General features: G+C 42.2%; 2 protein-coding genes, 1 long non-coding RNA gene and 1 other non-coding gene across 6 annotated transcripts in view; 2 read left to right on the top strand and 2 right to left on the bottom strand.

Annotated features, from left to right (window-relative positions):
- The window catches only part of ACAA2 (acetyl-CoA acyltransferase 2), a 31,969-nt gene extending 30,627 nt beyond the window's left edge, over positions 1 to 1,342 (bottom strand). The window contains exon 1 of the mRNA XM_061614432.1: positions 1,129 to 1,342. Coding sequence (XP_061470416.1) covers positions 1,129 to 1,144 — 16 coding nt within the window. The 5' untranslated portion in view covers positions 1,145 to 1,342. The remainder of the gene's footprint in view (positions 1 to 1,128) is intronic.
- LOC133379347 (uncharacterized) lies at positions 891 to 22,587 on the top strand. Its single transcript, XR_009761159.1, has 5 exons — positions 891 to 1,333; positions 5,327 to 5,427; positions 11,858 to 17,429; positions 18,356 to 18,509; positions 20,984 to 22,587. It is a non-coding gene; the product is annotated as an uncharacterized LOC133379347 (long non-coding RNA).
- Positions 6,314 to 6,399, top strand: LOC133375990 (small Cajal body-specific RNA 18). Its single transcript, XR_009760373.1, has one exon. It is a non-coding gene; the product is annotated as a small Cajal body-specific RNA 18 (non-coding RNA).
- MYO5B (myosin VB) overlaps positions 11,486 to 22,607 on the bottom strand; it is a 363,858-nt gene continuing 352,736 nt past the window's right edge. For all 3 annotated transcript variants that reach the window (XM_061614358.1, XM_061614367.1, XM_061614347.1), the window contains 6 exons: positions 21,535 to 21,624; positions 20,280 to 20,430; positions 18,610 to 18,895; positions 17,137 to 17,311; positions 16,507 to 16,587; positions 11,486 to 15,248 (listed from right to left, as the gene is read on the bottom strand). In XM_061614358.1, the coding sequence (XP_061470342.1) occupies positions 15,096 to 15,248; positions 16,507 to 16,587; positions 17,137 to 17,311; positions 18,610 to 18,895; positions 20,280 to 20,430; positions 21,535 to 21,624 (936 nt within the window). In that variant the 3' untranslated portion in view covers positions 11,486 to 15,095. The remainder of the gene's footprint in view (positions 15,249 to 16,506; positions 16,588 to 17,136; positions 17,312 to 18,609; positions 18,896 to 20,279; positions 20,431 to 21,534; positions 21,625 to 22,607) is intronic.

A 22,607-nucleotide genomic window follows, 5' to 3' on the forward strand; every position in this document is an offset into this window, starting at 1 on the left:
CTCATAGTGCCAAAAGAGATGCCACTGGGAAGCCCACAAGCAGAACATGTGGATCCTCTTCCAGCAACTGGTATTCAGATGCATGCTACCTCTGATCCTGGAATTTCATGCTCAACTGCTTACCACATTCACTATTAGGACACTGACATTACATATGGCCCAATTGCATGATTGACTGCAGCCTTCCTCAAGTCGGTGCCCTCCAAATGTTTTGGACTAAAACTGTCATAATCCCTGGGGCTTGGCCTTGCTGGCTGGAGCTCATGGGTGTTGTAGTCCATGGCATCTGGAGGACACCAGGTTGTGGAAGGCTGTTTTAATGTGCAAGAATAAAAATGGTAAGTTAAGATTCAAAGGCCCTTGCACCATTACATTGCTGCCAGTTGTACTGCGTCAAGCTAGCAGAACAAACACCTGGGATATTGCACAAGCTTAGAAATGCAAGCCAATGCAACAGCGTTGCTCATTATGTGGAAAACTACTGCCTTGGTAAACTCACTGCTGCATTCATCTCCTTGCCTGGTGCCCAATTTTTTTGCAGCTTCCAAAACTTGCATTATCAGATGTTTTGCAAACCTAAGGCTCAGCTGAGGGTCCACCACATCCAACTCCCTCCAGCCCTATGCAACTACAAGTTGAACTGGGCCCCAACTCCTAAATCAGGTTTGAAATAAAAAGATAATAAATATAATAAAATTATAATAAATATAATATAATATAATAAAACTGATTTGAAATAATATATTAAATATAATAATATAATTTATTAACAACAAATAATACTGATTTGAAAGAAAAAGAAACAAAAAGTCTAGATATAGAAGTCGGTAATAAAAACCAAATGTCATTTCCTCTATACTGCTTCTTCCTGTTCTTTGGGACGAATTGTATTTATTCAGGCGGTGGAAATGAGAGCGAGCAGACAACTGCACGTTCCAAAGGGCGTATGCAAAAAGAAAGTATAAAGAAAAACCCTCCTACCCTTGCAGCTAGGGAGGAGCGTGTACGGAGCAAGGAAGCCGTGAGCTGGAAGGGACCTGGGGAAGGGGAAGCACGCTGCAAAATGGAGCGGTCAAACAAAGCACAGAAGAAATTCGAAATAAAGTTCAGCTTGGAGCGGAATCTTACCTCTGAGCAAGGCCATGTCGGCTGCTGGGCGGGCTAACGCTTCCGTCGCCTCTCGACGAGCGGCTCAGGCTGAAGGTCTCCCCCTTACACGCCCACTCTCTGCTGCAATCCTGGCCCTTGCCCTTTCACCGACTTCTCCTCGCTTCTAGCCTCCTCCTCTTCAGCACAAAAGAGGAGCGCCAGCGGGCGAGACGGTCACGTGCAGGTACGAGTGGGCATCCTCGGGGGAAAGGAGGGAGCAACAACAGCCCCCTTCGAATTCGGGAAGTTTGTTGGGAGCAAACCCTGCGCCTTTGAATTGCTCCAGGGAACAGTGGCAATTTCCTTTAAATAATCATTCATGGGGGGGAGCGTCTCTGAGGGGGCGCAGTGAATTGGGTGGAGGCTCCATTACGATGATGTAGTCCCATCTTTACATAATAATAATGATACCAACAACAATTATAATGGTAGAATGAAAACGAAGGCTTCGTGTGGAATCTGCGCCTGCGGATGTCAAACTGTGCGGGAAAAGGCGAGTAAGGCGAGGAAAGCTTGAAGCACAGCACATTCCTGCTAGCCGTCTCCCTGGCAACGCGGCCTTCACCAAGCGAAAGCGCTTTCTGTGGGAGCTAGAATTAGGGTTGCCGGGTTCAGGGCCTGAGACTGATCCTGTATCTTCAGGAGAAGAAAAAGTCGCCCAAGTGCAGGTGTTCTTGCAATACTGTAATAGGAAAAACCACAAGGTGGAATTCTCCCTTCCCCCTGCACAACTTTTAAAGATACCTCTTTCAGTGCGATCCATTCAGAGTCAGATCAGGCGTAAAACAGGGATGTGTCATTGCTCCTACTGTATTTGCTATCTTAATTGCTATGATTCTACACCTTATTGAGGGGAAACTTCCTACTGGTGTGGAAAACATATATTGAACGATGGAAAGCTTTTTAAACTCAGTAGGCTGAAAGCAAAAAGTAAAGTAATGTCAACCTCTGTCGTAGAACTTCAATATGCCGATAATAATGTAGTCTCCGCACATTCAGAGAAAGATCTTCAAACTATCCTAAATGTCTTTGCAGAAGCATATGGAAAGCTTGGGCTCTCACTTAATATTAAAAAACCAAAGTGCCGCATTTTCCCAATGAAACGTAGAGTGTTCAAGGATTAGGATATTTGCAGGGGGACCAAAATGCTTATTTACAAAGCCATTGTACTACCGACCTTACTGTATGCCTGTGAAACATGGACCATCTATAAACGCCACTCCCAACTTGAAAGATTCCACCAACGCTGCCTCCGGAAAATTCTGCAAATTGCTTGGGAAGACAGACAGACTAATGTTAGCATTTTGGAAGCAAAGACTACCAGTTTTGAAACAATGATCCTTCAACCTCAACTTCACTGGACCGGCCATGTTGTTCGAATGCCTGATCACCATCTTCCAAAATAGCTACTATATTCCCAATTTAAGGATGGAAAATGGAATATTGGTGGACAGCAAAAGAGGTTTAAAGATGTTCTTAAAGGGAATCTAAAAAAATGTAACATGAACATCGAGAACTGGGAAGTCTTGGCCCATGAATGTCCCAAATGGAGGTCGGCTATTATCAAAGTGCTATGGACTTTGAAGAAGCATGAATACAGAACGAATGGGACAAATGCGCTAAGCGGAAGGCACATCAAACAAATCCTTATTGTGACCATCTTCCATCTGGAAGCCTCTGTCCTCACTATGGGAGGCTGTGTGGATTCAGAATTGGCCTCCACAGTTACTTACGGACCCACTGTTAAAGACCTTATTTTAGAAGACAATCTGACTCGGCCATGAGTACCAATGAATGATGAAACTTCCGTGAATGAATCTGTCATTCTTGCACCTCTTTTATAGAGTTCTTCAGTGTATTGCTTCCATCTTCCTTTTATTTCATCTCGGTCAGTCAGTGTGTTGCCCTGTTGATTATTCATCATCCTTACTCTTGGTTTAAATTTCCCTTTCATTTCTCTAATCTTTTTGAATCTCTTGCTCAACCTTTTTTGTTGTCCTCTTCTATTTCTATACAATAACTATTGTAATAGTTCTCTTTGTCCCTGTGTACTAGTCGCTGTATTATTGCATTTAGGGTTCTGATCGTGGTTGTCTCCTTTTGATTTTGCGTTCTTTCTATCTTTAACCATTTTAAGAGTTTCATCAGTCTTTCTCTCTTTTTAACTAGAGGTATTGTCTTTTTGCATTCTTCCCTGATAATGTCTCTGACTTCAATCCATAGTTCTTCTGGTTCTCTGTCAGCTAAGTTTAAAGCCTCAAATCTGTTCCTTATTTGATTTTTATATTCTTCTGAGATGTTATTTAAATTGTATTTTGGCATTATGATGGCTTTGCTGTTCTTCTTTAGCTTTACTCTGATTTTCAATATTACCAGTTCATGATCTGTACCACAGTCTGCTCCTGGTCTTCTTTTCACAAAAAGTGTGGAACTTCTCCATCTTCTACTACCGATTATATAATCAATTTGATTCCTATATTGACCATTTGCTGATGTCCATGTGTACAATTGTCTTTTCAGTTGCTCAAAAAATGTGTTTGCAAGGAACAAATGATTGGCCTCACAGAATTCAATAAGTCTTTCTCCTGCTTCATTTCTATCTCCTAAGCCCCATTTTCCCACAATACCTAGTTCTTCTCTGTTCCCTACATTTGCATTCCAGTCCCCCATGATTATCAGCACATCTTGTTTTGGTGTGTGATCAGTTTCTTCCTGTACTTCTGCGTAAAATCTCTCCAGTTCCTCTTCTTCTGTGTTTGCCATTGGGGCATGGACTTGGATGATGGTTATGTTAATAGGTTTCCCATTTAATCTCATTGATATCACTCACTCAGACCTTGCGTTGTAGCTTCTAATTGCTTTTGCTACATCACTTCTCACTATTAAAGCAACCCCGTTTCTTCTTAATTTCTCATTTCTTGCATGAAATATTTTAAAATATTTTGTAGTTGCCTGATTGAAAATGCCCCATCCCTGTCCATTTTAATTCACTCACGTCAAGTATTATAATGCAGATATGTTCCATTTCTTGCTTGACAGTTTCTAACTTTTCCTGGTTCATGCTTCTCACATTCCACGTTCCTATTGTGTACATCGTACAACTCCGGACTCTCTTTTTGCATCTGTGCGCATAAGCCTCTGGTCTTCCATTCAGCTACTTGTCCTTTGTTCTTCCACAGTAGCTTGGTGAGTGCCATCTGACCTGGGGGTCTCATCTTCCAGCACTACCTCATGTTGCATTTTGGATACCCTGTTCATAGGGTTTTCATGGTAAGAGGTATTCAGAGGTGGTTTAGCATTGCCTTCCCCTTAGTTTGGATGCATCTTAGTCTGGTGTCTCAGTTTTGACCATTCTGCCTTGGGTGACCCTGCGCAGAGTCTAGCCTCTTGGTCTAGACTCCTGACGGCATCAGCTTCTTCGACACTCTCACGTGTTATCTGCTCTAGGTCTCCAGACACAAGGTTATGAACGTTACAGTAAAATATTTTGTGAAGTTCAAGTTCTGTGTGACATTATTTAGTAAATGTGCTTAGGATCATACCAATGGCATTTCCAAATATGTACTTTCCCACAGACTTTGGTTTTCCATAACAGTGTTTGTCCAAGACTTCACACTTTTTTGGGGGGGGGCACTACTTGCACACCCCTTCCATAAGCACATCAAGGTTGGATACGTATTTTAACCAAGACACAGACAACAGGGCACTCAAAAAAATGTGTTTTCGTTTTCTGAGGAGGAAGCTGTTCCTTGGGAAAGTCTTATTATTATTATTAGCATTAGCATTTAAATCCCACCTTTTTTCCAAGGAACTCGAGGTGGAGTACACAGTTCTAGCCTTTCTCATTTAATCGCCACAAGAACCCTGTGACATAGGTTAGGCAAAAGGGCAGCGACTGGCCCAGGATCACCCAGCAAGCTTCATGGCTGAGTAGGGATTCAAACCCTAGTCTCCCAGGTCTTTGTCCAACAATTTAACCACTATGCCACACTGAAAACTCACACCCCACCCCGATTTCAAAGAAAGCAAGACCTGCAGACAACAGGTGATCCATTTACAGGTCTGAGCTGGCCAAGTCACCCCCCCATACAGCAAACACTAGAGGTTCGAATGCTGTTTTAAATTTCATTGATTGAACCTAATTATGTGGCTTTGTGTCTTGTGTTTCTTTTAACAGCCCGGGCTGACAATACCAAGTGCTAGTCTTCTATTCTGAAGAGGAAACAGCAGCATGGATGCCTTCCTACAGAACCAAGTCTTTCTCCACTGCATTGTGAGGTATTCTATGTTTTGTCAGAATGATGTGCCTCTCAATGGTGTTTGTGTGGAACAAGATCATATACCACAAGTAGAAGCTGTGGGCTTTAGTGAAAAGAGTGAAATGGCATACAAAACTATGTTTTTGTTGTCATTGTTTAGTGTGAAATCACTTTAAGATACTTCAGAGGAAGCAATTCATAGATAAAATAAATATAAAACAGTGTCAGTTACGAGTAGAACCTTGAGCTCTTGGGTTGTTTTGTGTATCAGAAATAAAAGTGCAACTGCGTTTTAGAATGCAATCTTTCCCCAGAGCAATAGCATATTTAAATAAAATACTTAAAACATTTTCAGCCTTGGGTTGTCATAGTTCTAGATATCTTCAGAAGCCACCTTCTTTGCCCCATTACTCAGCTCCAGTGGGTTCTGAAGCTCTCTTTTCCCCTCTGCTTCACCACCGTGTGGTGTAGAGGTTAAGGTGTTGGACTACGACCTGGGAGACCAGGGTTCGAATCCCCACATAGCCATGAAGCTCACTGGGTGACCTTGGGCCAGTCGCTGCCTCTCAGCCTCATAAAAACCTTATTCATAGGGTCGCCATAAGTCGGAATTGACTTGAAGGCAGTACATACGTACATACATCTGCAGGCTTACTTACGCCAGGCCCTTTTCTCCTCATTGCGATTCCCAGTCTTATCTTTAAACTGCTGTTGCCTGCTTTTCTCCTGTCTCTTCCAGTGTGGGGAGAAGAGGAATGAGTACCTCCATAGAAACTTTTGAGCAAGATGATTCTGAATTGGGGAGGGGGGAGGAGAAAAGAGGGGCTAGATCAATGAGAATAATTTTTCTGATTTAACTTGTTTATGTGCTCCAGTTTGGAAATGCTCTCCCTTGTTGCATTTACTGGTCTGTGATGAGTAGCCCACTGCGCAATCTGAGTTCTGTGGAATTAAATGATGGAATTTGTGCTGACAAAGGCATCTGAGACCATGAAAATAACTATTAAGTCCCTATTGCTGCATCTGGCTGCTGATATACCTCCCCCCCCCAAAAAATAAGCCATGGAGCAACAAGTGTTGTCTAAGTGTTATTAAAAGATTTAAAAACAGGCTGTCCATATCATGGAGAGAGCCAGTATGATTTAATAGTTAAGAGTGTTGGACTATGACTGGGGAGACCTGAGTTCAAATCCCACTCAGCGTGAAGCTTGCTGGGTGACTTTGCACCAGTCAGTCTCTCTCAGCCTAAACTACTTCATAGGACTGTTAGGAGGAAAAGTATATACCTGACTCCTTGGAGGAAGGCCAAGATTTATTGTATTTATATCTTGACCTTTCTCCAAGGAGCTTTGCCCTGCCCTATTCCAAATCTTAACTTTTAAATTCCACTGGGCAAGCATTGCTTCCTTTTGGGGCTTTCAAATGCTAGGTTCTTTGTTGACATATTTAAGTTATTAACATCCTGAACACTGAATAAAATCATAGTCACCAATTTCCATAAAGTCTCTACTTTTCTGATAAGCTGTCAGATACTGCCATAAAATATGAATGTGATTTTTTTATTGGTGCTTCTTTGTTGTCATAATGTTTGCTCTTCAGAAGTGTTGATTCAGGAACCCCTAGAAGTCATTATTAGTATTTTAAAAACCTCAAGCTCTACCATCAGAGGTTCAGTCTTTAAGCCTCATACAGTGCAATCCCATTAATGTTAACTTAGAATCAAGTCCCATCAAGTTTACTCCCAAGCAAGTGTCCTTAGAATGGTTGCCCTAGTTTTCGCATATCCAGTTGGATTGTTCCCTTTCTCAAAAGGCCAGTCTACTTTTTTTCTAACATGGAAATTGTTCAAGAAAAATAGTATGCAAATACATTGTGATCTGTTCTAGCAAGTTATACATTAAAATATATCTCCCTCCCAATGGACAGTTTTCCATTAAAGTCTATTACATGTAACCTTGGGTGTTAATTATACAGCCACAAGAGTGGCTGTATACTATAGCCAGTGTGGATTTTTCACATTTCGTAATGTTAAATTGAAATACCCCCATGCCATTCTGATGCTTCCCGTAAGCTCATTTCAAAACAAAACCTTACAAAACTTATAGTCCTGAACTCAGAAACACTTGCTTAACAACCCTCTCAATTTTCAAGGCGATACACAAAACAGTCAGAGAGAATTGAGAGTTCAAAGTCTAAAGAGAGAGAAAAAAACCCCAGAGCCCTTTTGGACTTTTTTCTCTTAAGAGTTCTCATAATCTGTTGAAATTCATTAAAAATCAGCCATCTTCACAGAGTACCTGTAATCCTGTTACAGACCTTGCCCCATGCTCAGACCCTCATCTTCTGTAGTTTAAAAGTTAAAAAAATGCCTGGCTGATTTTTAATTAATTTAATTAAATTTGCATTGAACTGAATGATAATGTTGGGCATGCTCAGTAAGAACCAACTGTCAGTGTTCTAAAAGGCAGACTCACAGCTGCTTGACTTGGCTAATCAGGGGGCCACACCCACACCAGACTTTGATTTCATGTGAATCCTGGGAAGTGTAGTTTGTGAAGAGTGCTGAGAGGAGACTCCTATTTAACAGTCAATGACTCTGATTGAAGCTCTGTGATTCTTTGAGAGAAGCCACGACTGTCCAGTGTGAAATAAAGGCCTGGTGTGGATGTGGCCAGGGACAGCTTTGGTTTAAATTTGGGTGCAAGGCTACTTGTGCCTCTTGTAGAATAAAAAAGTGGGGGAAACACTGAAAAGCAATGATACTGTTCACAATGTTTTCCTTTTGGAAAGGAAAGAGGCTTCCCTTCTGCCCAGTGCCCACCCACCCACCCAATCTCCTCCCCTCCCTGCCCCTCCCATGGGTCAGTGTTGGACTATGACCTGGGAGACCAGGGTTCAAATCCCTACACAGCCATGAAGCTCACTGGGCGACCTTGGGCCAGTCACTGCCTCTCAGCCTCAGAGGAAGGCAATGGTAAAACCACCTCTGAATACCATTTACCATGAAAACTCTGTTCATAGGGTCACCTTAAGTTGGGAACGACTTGAAAGCAGTCAATTTCCATTTTCAAACATGATTGCACAGAAATAAATCCCATTGAACTCAAAAAGTATGCAAGTGAGCAAACCCACCCTCCCTTCTCTCTCCTATCCCCTCCCTCTTGTCCCTCCCCTTCTTCCCCCTCCTCCTCCTCCCCATGGTCAGCTTTACATATTTTAAGCATGACTGCATGGGAGTAAATACCACTGAACTCAATAAGCATGCCAGTGATCAAACCTGCCCTCCCCTGCCCTTCCTTTGCCCCTCTCCCTCCAATCCCCTCCTTCCCCCTCCTTGTATGTATGTATGTATGCTTGGCTAAAGATGCAAAAAAAGTTTTATATACAATAGCATGTACCTTTGGTAAAAACACTTGCTTTTGGGCAGGTTGTTCTTTGGGAAGAGCAGATACGGACAAAGGCAAGAAGGTATTGGGGTACCCTATCTCTCAACTTTCTTCAAAATTGGGTTCAAGTGCCCCCCTCAACCAACCTATAGTTGTTTACCTTATATAATAAATATTTTAATAGTAGATGGTATACTGATACTTCACCAGACATGTAATGCACTGGATAGCACTGGCAAATACAGATGTGCATGTGTTTAGGGGCAGGGAGCCAGCCAGCCAGCCAACTTAAAAGATGCTTTCTGGAAATGTCAGCTCATCCTTAATTCTGCATGCGAAAAGGATTAAGCTTTTAAAATGGGAATTGACAGTGATGTACAAAAATGGCACATTCAGTGTGGTGCACAGAAAATAAGTCCCAACAGCCTCCCATTTATTCCAAAGTATTTATTTCACAATATTTTATGCACAGGTGAGTGACGGTGACTGTTAGTCATTTTCCTACAAACAGAAGGTGTAGTTTACAGATTGTTCAAAATGGAAAAATATTTTTTTACCAGCAGCAGTATTTCATCTACACTTTTGGGACTCGCCTTCAAAACTCATCCAAGTGCCTTCAGAGCAGCTGAACCATCAATGTGGGATGAATCAGATTTGCCCACAGCAGATCTTGGATTGGGTACTGGTGGGCATATATTTTGCTTTACTTTACTTCCCTTTAGCACATCCATTTTTACTGTTAGGCATTTGCATTCTTTGAACAATGCTATAATCTTTAGGGAGGATGTTGTTGTTAGCTGTTTGTATTTAAAATATTCAGCCTTAATTCAGAAAGCAAACTGGTCAGTTACACCTTAAATATATAAAAATCCAGACGGTTGCAGAAACAGAGACATAAACTGGCTTGTATAATATATTTTGATTGGCACAGTTGTAGGATTATTGTAGCTGACTATCTATAATCCGAGGTTGTCCTGACCACTAACATTACAGTCCTATTACAGTATCAGTGACAATAAGAAATAAGTCTATGTTGTCAATGTAGTGATGGTGTGAGGAGAAAATATGGTTTAGTGTTAATACATGTTCTCTAACCCTTGCACAGCTTGCATCAGCCTAATCAGCCACTGCAAATTCTTGCACATTTGACCCCATTTGCCAGCCAGTTGGGGGTTTATATTCAATACACACTGACTGTGCTCATTGAATGTGTATGTGATAAAGTTGTGTGAGCACTCAGTTGTGAATGCAGATTCCAGTTTATTGCATCATAGCAATTTTAATCCTAGACCAGCGGAGGCTAACCTGTTGCCCTCCAGTGGTTGTTGGGACTACCACTTCCATCATTGATGACCTTTGGGTATGCTGGTTGGGGCTGATGGGAATTGGAGGGCCACAGGTTAGCCACCCCTGTCCTAGACTGACAACAATGAAATGGTTGGGGCTGACAGGAGTTAGGGTTCAACAGTGTTTGTCCTAGAGTCATAAAAATAAACTCGGGACAGATCGAAAACAAGTCCCCACAAGTCAGTGTAAGAATCAGCCCCAAGAAGTTGGTGTTTCAATGACTGTACAGAAGTATTGAATTTCTCCACCAGCAACCTCTCGCTGTTGGAAGGAAGGGACCAACAAACGTTTTTTGGCTAGTTATGGCACCGTTCATGGAAAAGTGATTGATGACTGCTTCACCAGCACATGATTATCAGCTTGTTGATAAAGTAAGAATTGGACGCATGAATCCTTCTGTGAGCAGTTCCAACAACTGTAACAAGATCAGCACCCACATTTAACTGACACAGAAGTCTGAGTTACTGACTTAAAAACTTCCTTAAATTACTCACTGATGATATCTTCTTCCCATACTAACTGCACTAAGCATGGAGAAGTTACATGCAAGGCTATAAAGCTAGGCTAGGTGCCAGGGAATTTTTACTATTACTTTGATTGCCATAACCATCAACTGTCCTTTATTATGAGGAATGTAATATATGTTGCATTCTTGTTTCCCCCCCCCCAAATTCCACCTCTCAAGTTGTGAGTCGAATGTAATGTTTTGCTGTTAATATATGAACTTATTAATGATTGCATGTTCCAACCAAGCATTGTTTCCAGCGTAGCAAATTGTGGTGCAGGTGAGCAAGCAGCGATGCTTGCACATCAACCCTTTTGACAGTTTTTCCTCTGGCAGGTTCCTACGTTGAGCCATTACAAAAAGGGGTGGGGGTGGGGATCTAAAAGGTTGCTTGGGGAAAAGGCTAATTAAACTCTGAAGTATGTGCAGATTTGGCTTTTGTGCATTGCTAGATTGCAACTATAATTTAAAATGAATACTGAGCCCGCTTCATGGATTTGAAACATGTCCACCTCCATTTCCAGCTTCAGCTGCTTACTTATAACTCCCAAGGCAATTTTTGGTGACATTTAAAGGTTTGCCCAGAATTATAACACTCAGTTTTGAAAAACAATGATTGAGAATAATGGTAAAAAGTTACACGATCAGTAATGTTTTAAAAATTATGAAATAAAGGGCACCAACCACCTCTTTGAACTGTGCTAAAGTGTTTTAAGTCACATTAATATGGCTGATGAGAAAGAGAGAGAAGGCATGTTTGTGCAGGGCAATACCAGTGAATTGGCTTTTAAAAAAATAAGTCCCAACATATCTTAAAAACACATAACATAAAAACGACATACATCAAAGTTATTTAACGAGATCCTTCTGAAAATCCAAGTTTGCAGATAAATTAAATATTACAGATATTTACTCAGTTCATAGCTCTTTCTATACTAACAGATTTTTAAAATATACACAAATATAATACATAATATAAATAAAATTTCCTTGCAGTGCTGCAGTGAAATACCATTATCCTCTGGAAGAACATTAGCCACACTTTATAATTTTTCTGTTTAGTGATGCATTTGGAAACTACAGTGATTAAGTTACAGCTGGGACGTTTCTGCTTTGTCTAGAGCACAGGGCAACACTAAATTCTGCATGACACTGGAGAAAATCAGGAGCGGTCACCCAGTTCACCCCTTCCTTTATTATTATTTTTTTAGGTGGCAGATGCTCTATCCCATCACAATTGGCAGAGTGCCCCAACCTCCGGCTTGTTTTGTGAGAGATGGAAGATTGGATCTTGGGAAGCCACCTGCCATAATGCAGAAATAAAATTACCTGGCTGCTGCAGTAGTGTCTGTGGCTTGGATGCTGCTACCTAAGACTAAGCCTTGTTTTTGTATTATTTGATTGACCATGACTGTGCATTGGCTGAAGAAAGAGAATTGTCTTGAATTTATTATTTCTTAAAAAGCAAAGTTCAATGGAAATGTTTTCATCATGATGGAAAAAGTCAGTAGTAGTAAAAAGAGAAATGTTTGCCAAGGTCAAGAAGAATGGCTTTGTTCGGTGGAGGCAACACACTGGTTGCGCTTCCTTGTTCTGTCAAGCTTAGGAGCCACAGAGCTGGCATACCTAAGCATAAAGGATCTTCCACCCTTTTTTCCTTACTTGAGTGAATCTCCACCAACTGTTGGGTGCAGGTTCTTTTACGTTTGCTCCATAAAGGAAATTAGTTTGCTGCATAAAGGAAATCCCAAGAGAAAGAGGCAAAGTTTGCTATGGGAACTTGGTATTCTACACCCAAGTAAGGATGTGAATGAGCAGTTATAGGGAGAAATTCTCTTGACTAGAGCATTGTTGGTTGTTTGCTACAGAGAGTATCACACGATTGGCTGAAACCTAACTGGGCACCCTTGGCAAGGGCAAAAAGCTACAACAGAAGCCGAAGGCACTGTCAGCTGAAGGAGAAATATCTCAATGTATGAAGAAGCAGCCGCTATTTGCCATGGTTACTGGTTTATCCTTTCACTATACTATGAATTAGGAATACGAAAAGTGATACTGAGCCACAGTTCCTAGTCTTTCCAACCATTTGTTTTTTGTTATAACCTCTGCCTAACAATATTCATGTACTAAGTGTTGCAGCAGCATCTGAATAAGTGCACATTCAATATGCTGCATGAAAGCAATGGTTTTTTTGTGTACAAGGTGACTGTGGGGTTTTGCTCGTTTCTCTCTCTGCATTTCCAAGGACTCAGTACTGCAACATAACCTGAATCAGCAAGACTTGAACATGTAGACTGCTGAACTTTTAAAAAGAGCTAAGTAAGACTAATTATCTGCTTAAAAAGTGGGCAAGTGCTCCAATTCTTTCCTGAATTAGATCAGAATGCTTTAGGATCAATTCATTAGTAAAACTGCATTCTGTTATAAGGGAGATACTGTTAGTTTTGTAAAAGTACTCCCATCAAAAATCTACTGCCGGCGATGCAAGGGTAAAGTGTGTAAGAAGGATTTCGGCATGGCTCTTACACATTTTGAAAAGAGCTGCCACATTGTTTAAGTCTGTGTCCTACAACCAGTTGGCTAGCCGCTAAGTGCAAGTTATAGGAAGCGGCTCTGCGTTTCTCATTCTGATGTTATTTGATGTAGGTAAAATTTGATGTAGGCCTTTGGAAACTTTGTTTTGAGGGCAACGGAATAGGTAGGCGTTGCAGATGTACTTTAATGTCCAAATAATAGGGGGTTGAGAAAACTATTTACTTTAGATATTGGTGATAAAGTTGGGGGAGTAGTTTTTATTGGTTACACGGGCCATGTTCACACAATCAGACCTTAGCTTAACAAGTTAGGATCTGCATGCAGCTCCATGGAGCCACTTTGTTCCCCCTTTGCACAGGAAGAGAAAAAAGTCAGGAAGCCACAGTTAACCATGGCTTCCCTGTTATATGCAAACCCAGAAACTGGTGGATGTCTTTCAAACAAAACTAGGATATGAAACCATGGGCTGTTTGGAAGCCATTACCCATAGTTTCCTGGTTTGCATGTAGTGGGAAGCCATGGTTATCAGTGGTTTCTTGGGTTATTGCCCCATTCACCTGAAAGGGCTGCGTGTCAGTGCATGGAGTTCATGCATATCCAGTTTCTTAAGCCACATTTCATCGGGCAACCAGGTCCCTGATGGGGAAGTGGAGCTGTTAAGCCAGTACTGTTCTGAAGTAAAATTAATTTTCTTGTTTGCTTCAAAATGATGATAAAGATACAAGGCAATCAGTGCTAATACCTCCCTCTAGTTCTCTCAAAAGGCTTCTCTGTCAACCAACATTTTGTTACCAAAGCATCACATGACTTTTTCCATGATATGAAACAGTACCCTCCATAGCTGGCTTGGCTGAAGCTATGTGCCATTCTGATTGCCCAGCCTGTCCTATGGAAGCTTCATGAGATCGCATGTTGGCTTCACAATGATTCATTGCTGAGCGGGGGCACTTGTCCTGCAGATTGGTCCTGCCACTAGTAACTGTAAGAGCTCTTCAACTATCACGGCCAGGAATTGTCCTTTTTGTGAAGTATGATGGACCTTGCACACTGTACTACCTTTTCTCACAATCACGGAAAATCAAATTAGTCTCATATATATTAATTGGATTAAAGAAACATAAATCTTCTGAATAACCTACAGCAGCCTGCAGTGGAATCATCATGATGGGGCTGAGCTCATGCAGAGCTTAGTTCCCTCTTTCTCAGTGTTCCATGTGAAAGAAATATTTATGGCCGCTTGATACTGAAGGCGGACTGGAATTGCCCCAGTGTGTGCTCCTAGGTTATGGCCCATACAAATTTGTATTTGAGGAAGCTGGGAAAACAACCACAACCACCTTCTTGAGCCCCAGTTGCAAATAAAAAGTGTTGTTCGCTCCACCAGTTAGTTTTCTTCCAGGCTACATAATTCTTAGTTTGGCCTATTGCAGCTTTCTTTTCCAAAATGATCATTTTAAAAACAGTGGGCGGCAGCAGCAGTAACTCAGAAATTGAAGCAAAACCCATAACCATGAACAAGAGAAAGATGTGTGGCCATCTTGGCTTCTATTATTTCAGGGTAGAATTTCTTAAACCGTTATTTATGAAAATCAAAATAGTGGTTACCGATGCTAGTGCCTTAATGACAGCTAGGAGGCAATATTTTTAGCATAGTATCAAGTGGTACAAACCCCCTCTTGTTTCAAGTATTCTTAGCAGCAAAATCCCCCCCCCCAAAAGCCCTCCATACAAACTAAAAAGCATATAACCAAAATACAGGATTAGCTTCTTATGCCATAAAATTTAGCACTGATTCACTAAAGTGTATTGGTTCATTAACCATTCATTTGGTCCACTTTTGAAGAGATCCTTAAATTCCTCTTTTTTTTTTTGCTTTAACTCTTAGGAAATGGGCTGGGAGTCAATATAATATCTTCAAACTTTGTTAAGGAATTCCAGGCTGAGAGAAGCAGGGATGTGAATAGAGTCCATGGTTAGAGAGGAAGGGTTGAATGGAAACAAAACGGGGAACATGAACTTGAAGTCTAACAGTAGCTGAGGAGGGTCATTCCGCTCTTGCAAATGTGCCTACAAGGAGGAACACACAAACAGACAAAATGTAAAGCAGCTCAAATTTGGAACACTTAAGCACAGTTGAGACTATAGCCTCATCCTCACACAGGGGTGACTTTCTGAAGCTGGAAGAGGAAAAGGGGTATGAGTGGTAATGCTCATTTGCTTGGCATGCCACCCAATTGAGCAGTCAAATCTTGCCAAGTGATTGCCAGTTATTTGATCACCATCAAATTTTCTATGAAGCTAAGTGGCACATGGCCACTAGGTAAGCATTTTTGCCTTTATTTATTTCATGATAGTATCATTTGTTCACAAGGGCAGGAATGAAAACTGCTTTCTCACTCCTCCACCCCTGCCCTGCAGCAGTTGCGGGCAAACCTATCAGTATTATCTATCCTACGGGCACCCTACTACAACCATGCATCTCCAGAACAAGAACAGGCATGCAAACCACTGTCTGTGACTCCATCTGGCATGCTGTAGAAGATGGGGTGTACCCCTTCCATTTGATCTGGGTCTTTTTAACCCAACTTTTGTGCCAATTCCACAACCTATATAGCCTAATTCAAGCATGATCAGAACCACGCAAAGGAGAGTGTATGGGTGTTGAAAAGCCCCACCCTTCTGGTGTGTCACAGTTCCCAAATTTGCAGCCCTCCATGAGTTGCAGGGCATTCTTCTGAGGTGGGGAGCCAGGAGACCATTTGGCAATGTTTGCAAATTTTACATGGATTTATTTTACTTCTACAGACCACCAAGATACATGGCATTCTCCTAGCTGCGGCCTCTGCAATATGCAGTCCCTCTCATTGCTGATGTTGCCTGTGATAAAGCATTTTGCAACTATCAATATAAATTTGTAGAATAGAGGGAAAACACATGGCTTTGCGTGCATAAGGTCCAAGGTTCATTTCTTGGTATCTCCACTTACAAGTGTGCCAGGTGTTAAGGCTGGGACAGACCATTGGCTGAGATTCTGGAGAGCCATTGCTTCTTGAAACTAATAGAACTGGGCTAGGTTGACCAATGGCCTGACTCTGTATAAGGCAGCCTTTTCTGTTTCTATGAGTAACACTGCGTAGAAAAGGCCCTAGGAAGAGGAGGAGGGAAATTGGCTATATTGGGCTAAAAAAAAAAGGGATCTCAGTGTTTTTGTATCCACTTAATAAGTTCTCTTTAAATGCTGTGCCTTTTAGAAAACAGGCACATGGCTGGTTTTTCAGTGTGGCAGACGTAAAACTCCCCAATGCCTCTCTGTTGGAGCACTCACCTGAATGTTTCTTATGAAGGCTACCGTCACTCGCTCTTCAAATTCGTTCACAGGAGTGTAGAGATTGAGGATTTTTACAATCTGTGGAGAGGAAAATAAGAAGTGGGTTGTGTGTGTGTGTGGGGGAAACGACACCATAGCTGAACTGATGCCGTGTGCCTTGTGTCACCACTATTTATAGATATTATCACTGCTTCTCTAGGAAAGGGAGCAAACAGGAACTAATGATGGAAGGACAAGTTACAAAGATAACACAGGGCTCCCAACTTGGATGAGGAGGGAGAGGTTAGTTGCTTCCAAGTGGGAGGGGGTGCCTAACCTTTGCATTAGCTGTCCAGTGATACTCTCTTGTAAATGGTTCCCTTTGGCTATTTTAAATAGTCTTCCTATCAGCCGGTCTCTGGGGAAAGTTAGCCGTGGGGGTGGGGGCAGAGGATTTAGGGGAGATGCATGGTCAAATCTGCTGGTGATCTTGAGCCAGTTAATATCTCTCTCAGCCTGACTTATCTCACAAGGTTGTTGCGAGGTTAAAATGGGTATGGGTGGTGGTGACATTCTTGTGTTCAATCTTGTGTTAAGCCACTTTGCATGCCTAAAGAAATGAATAAACGTACTCTTTCAGCTCCTTACCTGCTGTGTGGTGAGGGATGTGCATAAGGAACATAAAGCCTCTGCATCTTCTGGGGTTTTCTTTTTCAGCTGCAAGAGCTGCGCTGCCTGGATCAGAGGCTCCAAGGTCTTGGCAGCCCCGCTCTGCTGCAGATTCTTCCCTCGCAACCATTCCTCCAGCTGGCTGATATTAAACCTGGAACGACACAAGAAAGCCATACGTTTAATAAGGAAAAAGAAGAAAAAAATATTTCAGACAGTTGTCAGGAGGATTTGAGTTTTCCAATGTATGCCAGTGATTTCTGCAAGAAAGGGTACACAAAATGTCTTTTTTAAAAAGTGTATGTGTGTGGGAATACATATAACAATCTAGAATACAATAGCATAAAACCTCTGGAACAAGTAAAACCACAATTAAAAGAGCAATTAAACATCATTCTGTGGAGGGAAGTGACCATTTATTATATCATTTCATCCTTTCCTAAAGCGTGGGCAAAGAAGTGACCCTTGATCTGCTGATGAAAAGCATACAATGTCACTGAAAGATGCATCTTGGAGCGGAGAGCATTCCAGAGATAGGGGACCACTGCAGCGAAGCCCCCTCCTCTCATGTGCCACTGCCTGTCAAAGTTTGGTAGCTGGATGTATTGCAAGGCCTTCTCTTCAGCTTCTAATACCTGGGTGCTAGATTAGGGTTTGGGTTCAAATCTTTATTCAGTCATGTATTCACAAAGGGCAGCTCAACCAACACACACCCAGGCTGATTCACACCTGCATTGGGAAGGGGCCATATATCAGAGTAAGAGAATGTTCTTTGCATGCAGGCAGGTCAAGGTTCAATCCCCAGCATCTTCAGTTAAAAGGACCTGATAGTAGGTGAAGGGGGAAAGTCTCTGCCTTAGGCTGCAATCCAATACACGCTTACCTTGGAGTAAGTCCCATTGAACCCAATGGAGCTTACTTCTGAGTAGACAGCTTTTAGTATTATCTGTTGCCTTAATCATCAAGTGATTGTTGCACATTTGAATGAGCCATCATGGATCATATTCCACAGACTTTTTTCCCCCTCGTGTTACTTCAAATGTAAGTTCACCCATTTAGTTCTGAGTCACTGAGCGATGAAAAACTTGGTGATGTGAAACACACTAGTGAACAAATGCTCTGTTTAAGCCCATTTCCATTGCATCAGAACTGACTGGTAACCATTTCTTCCCTTTCACTTTTGTGCACCCCTCTGTAGAATATGACTCCCGAAGATGATTTACGCGCATTAGAGACTGGAGTTGATGTTGAGGCAAGGAAACTGGTGTGATAGTGCTGCTACACCAGGCATGGCATAGCACCAGCACATGTTCCTCCTACATTGCACTGGCCCTTCTTTTCAGAGTTACACAGTTAAGTATTGCTGTCCCTTCTACAAAACGGTGTTACTGGGAGATGCATGGGCAGCATTGGGTGGTTCAGCACAAGCAAGCACTTTGGCCTGAAACCTACCTGAGTTGCACCCCTGTACTCCAAGAGCAGACATCCTTCCTCAGCAGGAGATTGTTCAAGGCCACAGCATTGATCATGTAGAAGAGCTGCTTAACGGCCTGCTGGATGATCTCGGGGTCGAGGCCCTGGTCATACATGTTGCTATGAAATGTGTTCAGTTGATGAATGATCGCCTCCAAGCTGTATGAGTTGTCGCTGTCTCCCATGCTGGAGCTTCGCTTCCGGTAACCCATTGGCTTCACACCTGACAGGCCCTGGATGCTCTCGTTTTCCAGCACTGCAGTCACTGGGAAGAAAATAAATTATTCAGAAAAGGCAAATTAGGCATGTAGAGGAAGTCACAATGTTGTGTGTTTCAGGCCTGAGTTTTTCTAAATAACGCCAATTGGCTGCACAAATCTGCCTGCTTTTATATCACCACAATTATAGATCATTTGCATTTCAGTCTCATGAGTGGACAGTAATGGGCTGTGGTACTTCTAGTGCCAAATAAAAACACTTTGGTAGCAATGAGCGTGAGGAATTTTCACCCAACACTAAGGAAGACTTCCTTTGTCAGATTAATTTTCTTGTTGACACCAGGATGGATAATTTTACTCAGTATTCCTCTTGCATCAGTATTGGGAAGGATTAATTAGCTAATGGATATAAAGCGCTAAAATGGTGTGGGTGATAGGATGGGTTAGAAGTTTGAACTCAATTAACATACTGTAAAAATTACAAATAGCTCTGCATGGAGGTATTACACACTGAAGCTGTAACATGCAATCCGAATGAGTTCCATATTTTGACTACAAAACACAAGGGGAAAAGGGAGGTGAGGAAACATAAAATTTTAACCTTATAGGAAGGCTAAGAATAATAAGTCCATTGTGCAAATGTGGAACTGAGAACTGGGCATGGGCCTCAGGATTGTGAAAATGTCAGCATTTGCTTGTTTGTTAAAGCAAGCAGATTGCATCTTCTCAGGAAGTCCATTCCGTACAACATAGGAAGTGGACCTTTCGTGTTGTGGCATCTACCCTTTAGAATTCACTGTCCTTAAACATTAAGACAGGCACCATCTCTGTTGTCTTTTCAGTACCTACTGAAGTCCTTCCTCTTCCAACAAGCCTCTTAAGTAGAGACCTTATCCGTATTGGAATTGTTTTTAAGAAGTTTTAAATATGTTTTAGTGCTTTATCATTTGTTTGCCACCCTGGGCTCCCTTTGGGAGGAAAGGTGTGATACAAATTTAAATCATCCTCCCCCCCCTTATGGCTGTGGAAATGCATAGGTCTGGTGAAATCTCCAGAATCATAGCAGGGATTCTCATGTAATTCACTTTGAATTCCTATGAAGGAATTGTATTGGAAAAACTCATTGGCATTGATAATCCTCACCAGATGTTCACTGTCTATAAACATGATGCTCAAAGGGGCTTACAGTGGGCACAAACCATTAAGAATGACTTCACTGCAAACCCCATTGAAATGAACGGGATGTGCGAATGTGCTGCTTGGGGAATTGTGCCCACTGGGTAACTTGGTAGATGGTATCAGTCACCCAGAATATTATGGATATGAATCTGTTTCTGCTGGATTCCATTTCTCAGTTTAATTCAGCAAGTAGGGAAGTGTGTCCTCAGATGCACCACTGGGCTGAGTTAAATAAGAATGTTGGCATTTCACCTATCATGGGCTGCAAGATGCCTTCTGCAATTTTAATAAGCTGCTGGTAGATCTGAATGGAGAGATCACTTAGGACCTGGCGATACTCAGTGAGGTCAAAGTTCTTCAGACAATGTTCATTCTGCTTCACGGTATTTTGGGTCGTAAAACCCTAAAAGGGGAGAGCAACAAAAGAGAGCAGTTTAGCCTGGATTGGTTTGTGTTTATCATGGTAAAAGCACCACATACCCTAAATGTAGACATGTAAACTAAAAACAGACGTTTCCAAAATAATCCTGAGAAAAGCTTGTGAACTTATTGATCAGTGCTCACTTGCAGGCTTGCGGCAGGGAAACTAAGTTCCTGGTGATGTCTAAGCCAATGCTGTGCAGCTGGGAGGGTTCTGGCCTCCTGCGTGATACGGAGCCCTCCTGAGCTGGCAGATCTGCTGTGTTGGGCTCCGCTGCAAGTGGCAGGAGACATCTCTCTCACCAGGAAGTTCCAAGCAAACAGGCTACCACTGCCTGCCCTTAAGTGTTACATTAGCTGCTCTGTGCAGGTGTGAATTCTGTATCCACAAGGGGCATGTTCTGGGGTGAAGAGGCACAGCAGGATCCTTCTTCTGGGTTGGATGTGTGACTTACAGCAGGCATACACAGCACACACATTCTCATTTTGATTCTGGCCACTATCTAAAGGCATTTTTGTTGTTCTTGTTATTCTAGATCTACTGAAGTTCAGACTCAAAGGAATAAGCAGCTTTAGTTTCCAGGACAGATCCACAAGAGACTGAAAAACCTCCTATACGCTAATAGGGAACTCATTCTCTGAGCATGGATGCTTATGTAGCAAAATGGCACCATCCACACAAAGACATATCAACAGCTTTGGAGGAACCCCAAATTTGCAATTGTTTGTGTGTGTGGGGATCACTAGGAAGGGAAACTCCAGACAAAAAAAGCCCACAGTTAACAAAGACTGAGCATGTTCAGTGAGCACACTCACTGGTGGGGCAAGGGAACAGAAAGTGGGGAAGAGGAGGATGGAACAGAGTATCCTGTATTCAACACTACAAAAGTTTGTTTCTGATCCGACTTGTCTTAATAAGACAGTGAAGACAACTCAGCAGTAATCTCCCCAGGGCAAGCCCCAATGAAGTGAATGTGCGCAGTGCTGCTTTCACTAGAGAAGTTCCAGATGACAGGGCACGTGCCCATCCATCATGGTGACGTTTCCCACAACCAGGCATCTATCCTTGCTGCTACAGTTCTCTCACCGTATCTCCGCTGTATTGCTTCAGACAATGAAGAAGGCGACAGGTGTTAGCCAGCCAAAATGATGTCATCTCAAAGTCATCGTTATGTTTCTGTGAAGACAAAAAGAAAAGGGAAATATGAAAATCCTGTTTGAACTCTCTGATTTTATGGGTTAATTGTGTTACAAAAAGGATTTATTCCTGGGGTTGCTCATAGTCACTATTCTGTTATAGGCAGGTGATCTAGATTTTTCCAGCAGAAATACTTCATTCTGCTATTTCCAAATATGCTTGCATTGAACCATTTTGGAAGTAGCGTTGGTATGGCAGGAGGGGGAAGCAATGTAGAAGAAGCAGGGCCATAAGGACCGAGGGGCAGATAAGGAGTCATCCCTGGAGCCTATAAACCTTCATGATTTCCTTGAAAACAAACTGGTTCTGACATTTTTCCTACAAGGGTACCCTCTCATCCAGACTTCTGATGATTCTCAGTCTGCCCCTCTGTAACCAGAGCTGGCTCCAAGTTTGATGAGGCCCTGGGGAAAGTGCCCTCTGGTGGACACCCTCAGACTTATCTGGCAGTGGTAGCAGCAGAGGAGCATTCTGAGGGCAGCTAGCCACCACTTATAGATGTAATTTCCCACAATGCCCCAGGAAACCTGATGTTGTACCCCTACAGGGCATAGGTGGGGTAGGGCAGACAAAAGTGCTGTTAGGCCTTGCCAGAATGCTGGGGACTGGGTAGCTGCTGAAACTGGGCCTGGCCGGACATATGAGGCCTAGAAATTCTGAGATCTGAAGCAAAACTCATGAGCAAAAGCAAAAATGAAGTTTCTAGCACATCTACTGAAGCTCTAGCACGTGCCGAAGAGATTCTCTGGATGCAGCTCATGTATTTAATAGGCTCCAGTGTTTAAGGGGGAAGTTTCTGTGTCCTGTAGTGAGGCAGGCCTGTTCTTTTCCCAGAATCTGCTGCCAACCATAAAGTTGCATCATTAATCTTGTCATGCTTTTTGCTAAAAATATCAGAACAAAGCTGGAAAAAATGATAATTTGTTCCTCTGTTAAAAATAAAATGTGATTTTTTTAAAAAA

The sequence above is a fragment of the Rhineura floridana genome, chromosome 1 (assembly GCF_030035675.1).
Source record: "Rhineura floridana isolate rRhiFlo1 chromosome 1, rRhiFlo1.hap2, whole genome shotgun sequence".
Lineage (NCBI taxonomy): Eukaryota > Metazoa > Chordata > Lepidosauria > Squamata > Rhineuridae > Rhineura > Rhineura floridana.